The sequence below is a fragment of the Chrysochloris asiatica genome, unplaced genomic scaffold, assembly GCF_000296735.1.
Source record: "Chrysochloris asiatica unplaced genomic scaffold, ChrAsi1.0 scaffold00391, whole genome shotgun sequence".
Taxonomy (NCBI): domain Eukaryota; kingdom Metazoa; phylum Chordata; class Mammalia; order Afrosoricida; family Chrysochloridae; genus Chrysochloris; species Chrysochloris asiatica.
The window spans coordinates 418,480-427,926 of NW_006408909.1; the positions used below are offsets into that span (position 1 = coordinate 418,480).

The window sequence follows — 9,447 nt, forward strand, 5'->3', positions numbered from 1 at the left end:
TGTGTAAATTTGAATAATAGTGGTATTAACTGGGCTTCCCTGTAGGTGCATGGATATTATCCTGTCACAGACAGTGTTGTACCTCATGACTGATCTGGATATGTTCTTTTTGATGATGAATGCAACACCATTCCTCTTCAATTTGTCATTCCCAGCATAGTAAACCATGTGGTCATCAGATTCAGAATGGCCAATACCAGTCCATTTCAGCCCACTAATGCCTAAGGTATTGATGTTTATGCGTTCCATTTCATTTTTGACAACTTGCAATTTTCCCAGATTCATACTTCGTACATTCCATGTTCAGATTTTCAATGGATGTTTACAGCTGTTTCTCTTAATTTTGAGTTGTGCCCCATCAGTAAATGAAGGTCCCGCGGGCTTTTCTTCCATCAGCTCTACTTTGAGGAGGCAGCTCTTCCCCAGTCGCATTTTGAGTGTCTTCCAACCTGAGAGGCTCATTTTCTGACACTATATCTGATAATTTTCTCTGTTGTTCATAAGGTTTTCAGTGACTAGATATTCGGAAGTAGTTCGTCACTCCTTCTACGTAGTCTGTCTTTGTTTGGAAACTCATCTGAACTTGTCCACCAGGCGTGACCCAGTGGCATAGCTTTCAGAATCATAGCAACTCACAATCCACCACAGTACGACAAACAGACAGATGAGTGATGGCTTAATTTCCGACTGGAAGAGAAATTGCATCCTGGGCTTATATATTTATGTAAGGTCAGTAGTTCAAGCTCATTAGCTGCTCCTTAGAAACCCTGTACAGGGTCACTACAAGTTAGAACCAACTCAACAGTGATAAACAACAACAAAAAATATACATGTACCTATTCTATACCAAGGAGTTAGGGGCCCCTAAGGGCACCTGAGGAACCCTAATACTTATTTGATCTGCCATTCTGCCATCCCGGCTTCCATATATAAATCACAGTATCCCTCCCCTCCCTTCTCCGAGTACCCTCCAAGGGAGAAAAGGAAACAATTGGGTATATTGAGATTGGGATTTCAGTATCTATAGCCTAATCAAGCAATAACCTGGTCCTTCTCAGCCCTCCAAGCTCAGTATTGCCTAACGTGTGGCAGTGTCGTGTTTTCTGTCCAAATGACCCTTGTGAGTTGGGAGGTGGGACAGTGTCAGAGTTAAGGTACATATATAAGTACAATTTCATAAGGCATGTGTGGACTCCTAGGAACAAAGTTTAAATGCCAGGGCACTTACAACAGGATTTAAAGTAATCAGTCAGGGGAACAGAGTTCAGAGTGTAGCCCTCCATCATGGAACCTCTGCTCTGGAGTTGTTTGTTAAGTGTTGTTAGGACTCCTGGTGTAGCACTGTAGGATCAGCACTGGACTGTGAACCACAAGGTCGGTGGTTCAAACCCACCAGCTGCTCCTTGGAAACCCTATTCAAGGTCACTATGAGTCGGAACCGACTTGATGGCACTTAAAACAACAACGTGGTGTTGAGTCAGTTCCCACTCAGTGACCCTGTATAGGGTTTCTGAGGAGCTGCTGGTGGGTTTGAAACACCGACCTTGTGGTTAGTAGTCCAGTGCTGATCCTACAACGCCATACCCGGACTCTACCTTGGGTTTTTAGTTCTGCTAAGGAGCTCTGGTAGCATAGTAAGTATAAATTGGGCTGCTAATCTCACAGTCAGCTGTTCAAAACTACCAGCTGCTCTGTGGGAGAAAGATGAGGCGTTCTGCTCCCGTAAAGATTTACAACCTCGGAAACCCTGTACAAGATCTCTATGAGTCGGAACCGACTCCATGGCACAAAGCAACAACAACAAATGCAGTTTAGTCCTTATTTCAGATGTATTGCCTGGTGTGGGCCCTGCCTGGAGATGCTCTGCTTGGACAGTGTAGGAGTCCGGGAATTGCTATTGATTTATTGGCTTGCTAGTCTGAGTTCTTTAGGAAGGTGGTACTGGGAGTGTTTTATCAGGAGGAGGAAGCTGTCAGGAGCATTTTGGGGGAAAAAAAAAAGACCACAGCCACTGGGGGCTGGGGGCTGTGCTGGAATTTGGCCTGAAGCTTTCCTCCATTAGTGTTTCCTTCCTCCATGCTTTTCTGGGTGTTAAGAGTTTCTGTTTATTTTTGTTCCTGTTGTGTAATCAAAACTTTATATTATCTTCCATTTATCTTTTTATTTTCATCCAGATCTTATATTGGGAATGGTTGTAAATAAAAGGGATAAAAGAACAATTTTCATATAATAGTCTGATCAAGCATGTGGCCCAAATGAGAAACACCCTTTTAGAGAGCTGCTCCTTCTAAGCATGACTACTTTCCTGAGATGTGTGGATCAGGCTGGGATTGTCTTGTCTTGTTAAGCCTGTCCATTGGTTGCTAAAAGGCTCAGTCACCTGCATGCCTGGAGGGTGAGGGGGAGTCTGAAGAGTCCATTCATGAGCTAGTGGAAGCCTCAGCATAGGATGAGAAGCTAGCTCCCTTAGGGTTTCCCTGCTGAGAATGCCCTGGCCAGATTTGATAGGGCAGCTTTTTTTATGCTGTTCTGGCATCTTCTGATGACAGTATTAGTTCATGCATGTAGGCCCAGTTTAGATAGTGTCTGAATCCCTAGGAGCCACCCTTCATGCATCCAGGAGATGGTCAATAGTACATCTGCTTGCTCTGGACGCTCTTTGGCCTCTGTGTGTAGTTGATGAGTGCAGTCTGCATGTTGGTTTTTTTTCCCTTGGCATAGAGGCCTTTCTGCTGATTATCCACATAAGTAACAAGGCTTTCAGGAGCAGAACTGGTTTTCTTCTGAGTGTCTCATCTCCATAGGAGACTTACTTAATGTGTCAGTCTGAGGCTTGCCAGTGGCCAGATCAGTGGACAGGTCACAGGTTCCCATGTACCCCACTAGAATGACTCTTGACAGTAGCAACCCCCATCAGGGCTTGAAAGCAAAAGCTTACTGGGGTGTGCATTAATACGTTGACATCATTAATACACACAAGAGGGACTTTCATAGGTTCTGTGGTCTGTCCTACTCTCCCTCTCTGGAGTCAGAGGGGAATTAGTTTAAATTCTAGTATATATTTCTGAAAAGCCAGAGGTCTGGGCAAATGTTGGCAGGACCTCTCCTGTTGAGACAGATAGTGGGAACAGAACCCATGTGAGTCATAGGACCAGCTACTGAGGGCTGTACTGGGATTTGACCATAAGCTTTCTGGGCAAGAGAGCACAGAACCAGATGGCTGGGGAAGGCTGCAACTGCCCAGGGTAGACATCCTCTCCCTAGTCTTGCCCATGTTGCCCCTCTGTTGCTAATCTTTGAGGCTAGAATTGCCATCACCCTTCTGTGTGTCATCAGTCATCTCCTCCATATCAATGGGAGCAACATGGAGGTGACCCTCCCACCCCCTGCCTGCTTCATCCCCTCCTTACTCTGCAATTGTGACCCGACACTATCTTGGTGGGGGCAGTTTCAAAACCTTTAGATGTGGCCTCTAAAATCTCATTAAGGCCACTCAACAAAAGCAGTCCAAAAGGGCTTTTGACTTTCTTCTCTCTCTGCCATGTTAACTTTTGTGTTGCTTTTGGATTTACAGGGTGTTTACAGCACCATGGTCCTAGCTATTGAAGCTCCTCTGTCTAATCATCTCTGCTCCCATTGTTGGAGGGCTCTGATAGTGGCTCTTGAATCCCTCAGTTTCAGTAAGCATCATTTAGCCTGTTGGTCCCGCACTTTTTCCCTTCTAATATATCAGATGTGTGTTCCCATTGCCAGGTTTCTGCCTGTCTTGGCTCTGCTGGTGGAACATGCTGACACTGCCTTGTGATTTCTGTACCAGAGTGAGACGGCTAGGGTGGCTGTTTCCATTGAGGAAGGTCCTAGTGCAGGAACGCCTCCAGTGCCATCTGAGACAGAACAGTATCATCACCAGCAGATGTGGTGACAGTCATAAAGCCTTTCCCCAGAGAGTGATGATGGCCCTGTAAGCATTCCAAACCAAGAGTGACTATGATGCTCTCGTGAAACAAAGATAGCAGCCTGCTCATAGGAGACTCCCCGGCTTTGGTTTGTATCCGTCCTTTAGGTTTCTTATCTCACTTTTAGAAAAAGATCTCATCTCAACAGTTTTATTTTGGGCAGCATCAAGTCTGCGAGCAGCACAGACTGGGCAGAGCTCCTTATATAGCAGTTCCAGATTTCCTTTGGGTGTCATCTGTGGTCCCTGCGATACTCTGGAAGAGGTGGGTGATGGAAGAACATGAGAGCAGTCGAGAGCCAGGAATAGTTTCTCTAGTCTTCCTAGCACCCACTTTTTGCGTCTCCACTACAAACCACCATGCCAATTCATCCCTGCTAGTAGGGAAATTACCTACAACCCCCCTGTCCCCATCTGGCCAGAGGGAGGCTAGTACTGTAGTCAGTTTACCATTTCTCAGAGAACCAGCACCATCCCAAGTGATTGACCCGACGAGTCCTTGTGTCCCCACCCTGTCTTTATTGGTGACACTGCTCGCTGTGCCGTCTGTCATAGATGCCACTTCCTCATATACCTCCCCTGCCTGCTCCGCTAGTGTTAGGCTGTCCGCCAGTGTCCTGCTCTCTTCTCTGTGTTTGTGCTCTATGGGATTGTGTAGTAAAGGACCTAGTTTTCCCCTAAGTAAAGTGACCACTGTGTTTTCCAGAGAAGTAGTCGTTCGGGTAATTGGGGTGCCTTGGTCTGGTCTGCTATGTTCAGGCCACAGCTGAGAATTTGTGCAGGTGAGTAGGGGTTGGCTAGACCAGAAAAGACTCACCTGGAGGCTAGTACCAACTACGCTTTGGAGGTGTAGGATTCAGCCTGTCACGAAGGTCTGGCCTCTAAAAGCCCAGGACACAGAGGCTGAGCGCTTCCAGGTTAGCTTAAGAGAACAGAGAGCTTCCAGGTTAGCTCTCTGAGAACAGCAACTCCTCATTGGGAACCTTTTCCGACCTCAGCCACATCTCTCTTGTTTATGATGATCCTTATATCCTTTGACTTCAGTAACACTAGTAGTCATTTAATTATAGCATCTTCAGAGAATTCTGTGAGCTCTTCACCCTAGGATGGTATCCTCTTGTAAGATCTGATCGAGACACAGTTGTCTAGGGCTAGCATGGGAGCATGCCATAAGGGTGGCTGGTGTAGATGATGGAGAAGTGGGAATGCTTTATTCTGATTCTCATTCATGAAGTTGCACTTGTAAGGCTGCTTGTCTCCCTGTTACTAGGTGCAGGGTGCTGGGAGCAGAATTCTGGTACCATTTTGGCTATCTGGCTTGGCTCTGTTCAGTCTAACCACCCTTGGGATTGATGCTGTGTTTGCTCCCAAGGCCACTGGAAAGTCATGGGAAAGGAAGCATCCAAGCGGAGACCTTGACTGATCTGAATGGGGCATGAGGAAGCAAGGCCCTGAGTGCTACAGCTGGACATCAGCACAGTAGACTTGGAGGTTTTGAAGTCTCAATGGAGGGATGGTTGTGAGCTGGAAAGGAACTTTGTGGCAGAACCATGATTATGAAATAGGAGAGTGATGTAGAATGAATCGAGAAATGAGAAGTTTGGGAAGGAAATTGAGTTTCTGTCATAAGTGCTTCTGAGTGTTGAACTGTATTTGTGGTCAGTATTGACCAGGCCTCTGTGGTCTAAGTGGTCACCAAACACCAGTAGCCAAGCCTGTCTGGTGGTTTGAGGTGGTGAATGGTAGTAATGTCTGAGAGTTTGTGGAAGCGAGGGGTATGTCCCCAAGGTCCCTATTATGAGGATACCATGAGGTTGAGTCCCGCACCTCAGTAGGGCTTTAGTTCTAGGGTGCTCTCCAGGGGCTCCCTGCACAGTGTAGCTGCCTCGAATTTGAGTCTAAAACCTCTGTACCAGTCTCATGTCTGCCCTTTTCTTTTCTTTTTGTTGGGGTATTAGGATTGGGCGTCCATGAGCACTAACATCTTTGCCAGGACCAAGATCGACCTCAGCACCTTGGCACAAAAGCTGGACTTTGTTACAAGGAATGTTGCTTCCCTCAAGCAAGGTGAGAGTAAAGGGGAGGCTATGGGGTGGGGTGGTTAGAATGTTGATGCTCGTGTGGCTCTGGGATTACTTAGGTTCACAGACCTAAGCAGAGTTCAAGAGAACCTGGAAACCTGTGGGGAATTTTAAGCATCTGCTAAAGCAGAAAACATGGTGCAGAAGCACTTCATGTACCCCTCACCTGCCTTCACTACACACATACTGGAGTCTTTTGCCACAAATACCAGACTGCTTAGTGTGTCCATAATAAAGCCCTTCGTCGATATCTCTATAGGTTCTTAACAAAATAAATGTAAACTTAACTATATACCAGTATCACACCTAAACAAATGGACAGTTTTTCCTTAGTATCAGGACAAGCGCACATTTTCATGAGCTGGTCTTATGAATGTTTCCTTGTGAAAATGAGGGTACAGCTGAGGGCTGCAGAGCACATGGCACTTTTCCCCCTTGATGATGCTAATGACGCGGAACCAGGTCATTTTTCCTGTTACATTCCCACATTTTGGATTTGGCTGATTGTCTCTTATTTTGTTTCTCTGATTCTACTGACTCCTTTAACTTGAGGTTTCCTTTGTGGATCTGGGGGCCTTGGAGGTGGAGTGTAGCCCTACTCTATGGGCACACACCTGGGCGGGGGATGGGGAGGTTATTTGTAGTCAGTTCCGACTCATAGCGACCCTGTATAGGGTTATCGAGGCTGGAAATCTTTACTGGAGCAGAAAGCACCATTTGTCTCTCGCAAAACAGCTGATAGTTTCGAACTGCTGATCTTGAGCTTAACAACCCAACTCGCAATCACTACGCCACCAGAGCTCCTTACACTTGTGAGTAGGGGTGAGGAATTCTTGGGAACTCTTGGGGTACACCCACCCACAGTTTTCTTAGGAGAAAAGTAGATTATGAATCTAAAAGTAAATGTTTGACAGTAATTACAGTATGTAACTGAGAGCTCTCAGTCACCCCCACGTGCTCCCAGGGCTAGGTGGTCTCTGTTAGCCTTTTTAACCCCCCCACACTGCATCTTCTCCCACAGCTATCATCCTGGTGTGCATCCTAACCATCACCATCAGAAGGGGTCTCGGGTTTGGTCTTGGGGTTTTAGCGTTCATTCCTGGTGCCTGTGTGATACCTATTAAAGTGGTGTGCCCAAGTCTTGGCTGTTTTCTGGTTGCATAACTAAGCAGCTTCCAGATTTTATTACAGTTTTTCAGGGCTTCTGTCTGCACTTTTTGAACAACTCTTACAGTTGTAAATTGTAATTCTTTACTGGATATGGTTTTCTATCAAGCATTTTTTGGGGGTTACACCACATGCATCACTCCTTTGAAGTCTCACTGTTTCACTGGGGAGATAGACGTGATGTGTGTTCTTTGTGCGTCGGATTCCTCCCACAAGTCATTTCCTAGGACATAGGTCCAAGAGGAAGCGGCTAGTATTTGACCAAGACTCTGCTGGGTCTCACCGCATGTTCCTCTGTCAGTAGCATGGATCTGTCTACCTTCAGGGACTGGAAGAGAGGACCACTCTGCACCTGGTGAGCGTACTTCTCCAGAGGCTAGCTGCAGAAATTCCAGCTGCTTTGGCTAAAAGCACAACTGAACAGTTCATAGCCACTTACCCTCTTGTGGTTTGTTTATATGAGGCAGTTTGGGTGGCTTCTTTTGAACTTGAATGAATACTTTGTGTATTGTAGGGGCTAAATCCGTATCACTTCATGCAGATAGATAACCCTCTTAGGATTTTAAAACTTGCTGTAAAGCCGAATAAGTTATTATTTAGTGAGCTGGTGAGTTCTGTCCTCAGTCTGTCATTTCCTTGGTTACAGCTGTAGATGAACACAGGATGGGCTGTCTTAGTGGTCAGGGCCATAGAGGCTCACAGAACAGGTTGGCTCCATGGTCACGGCTCTGGTTGACTACAGGACAAGCCATCTCTGTGGAGAAGGTCAATGGAGAATCAAGTCCTTTCTAGGTCAGATTCCTCCAGCTGCTGTCACAATGATAGCACCTGGCCACATAGGGACTGTCCTGTGATAGGAGTCAAGATGTTTATTCTCAATGGAGTCTTTTTTTTTTTTAACTTGTCCCATTAGAATTATGTTGTTTTTAAAATGTTTTATTGTGAATTATGTGATAGTTTACATAGGAGAACATTAGTTTTACATTCATCCTATCGTATATTGTTTCATTGCCATGGTTACAATCCCCTCCATGCATCATCAACCAGCCAAAGGGTATACACTACAAGCCTGACCCCCGGTGGTCAGCACACAGCCCGTCTCCCTCTCTGGGTCTAACGTCCCCAACTGCCCCATCTCTCCATGTCATTGTCTCTGCCTCCATCTCAGGCATCACTGCTTCTCTGGGTAGGGTCCCACTCTCCGCTTTTCTCCCTTGATGGTCCCAGGGACCTCCGCTCCTAGACTGCAAAGTCAATCACTCCCCTTCTTGCTGCTACAAAATGTCTACCTTTACATTTCCAACCCTCACAATCAGTCCTGATAACAATTACTCACTATTGTAGCACAAGAGACCCATCTGCATTTCATTTCATCAGCTTTGCCTAGACAGATTGGATACTGCTCACTGGAGATTCTGTCTTCCTCCAGGCCCCCTGGCTCTAGGTTCCCTCTTGAAAGCTTGTAAGCCAGTCACTTCTTGCCTTTGTAGCCCCCCTATTTTGGGTAGCCAATGTCCAAGTTGCTCATCCCTGTCTACTCTGTGTATGGTAGGAATGATCCTTGCTTTAAGGATTTGTTCCCTCTTTTGAGCTACTGAATCCATAGGTGTAGGTCAAGTTCATCAAATTGTATCAGATTACTCTTTTTTTCCTCTTCTTTCTTCTGGTTGAGCTCTGATCATGCAGTCATTGAAGCCAGGTCAAGTGGGTATTATCTGAAAGTGTGGGTGTTCTTGTGCATATGCCCTCTCTTCTTATCAGCTGGATGCTTCACTCTCCACTCTAGTCCTCTGTGTCTATGTCACTGACTCTGGGCCCAAGAGTCCCCAGGTCTTGTCACACTGCTGGCCAACCAGGTTTTCACCCGGGTTCACAGAAGTCTATTGAACATTGTAGGCCTTAGCTCGCAGCTTCATTGCTGTTTTTCCCTCACTTCCCCTTATCGGTGACAAGCGTGGTCACCAATCAGTATTTCCATTGAGTCTTAGTCTTGGAAGGGGGTTTGCACCGAGGGGACGTGACCGCTTGCCTTGATGTTTCCTGGGCAAGCAACTTACTTGTTCTTGTAGTAACAGTCGGTTTGCCTGTATTGTTTTGTATTTTTCCTGTAGGTCCTTCTTTCAAGAAGTATCTTCTGTTCTTTTAGCCACTCCAGGCTCGTCTGCTCGTATTTTCAAATGGAAATTTCCCATCTCTGAAGATCTGGATGTGGTTCAGGCTTCCACCTATAGTCTTATGTATTGC

General features: G+C 46.1%; 1 protein-coding gene across 1 annotated transcript in view; it reads left to right on the plus strand.

Moving 5' to 3' along the window:
* The window catches only part of FAM207A (family with sequence similarity 207, member A), a 61,078-nt gene that overhangs the window by 7,535 nt on the left and 44,096 nt on the right, over nucleotides 1-9,447 (plus strand). Inside the window, exon 2 of the mRNA XM_006876560.1 lies at nucleotides 5,914-6,022. Coding sequence (XP_006876622.1) covers nucleotides 5,914-6,022 — 109 coding nt within the window. The remainder of the gene's footprint in view (nucleotides 1-5,913; nucleotides 6,023-9,447) is intronic.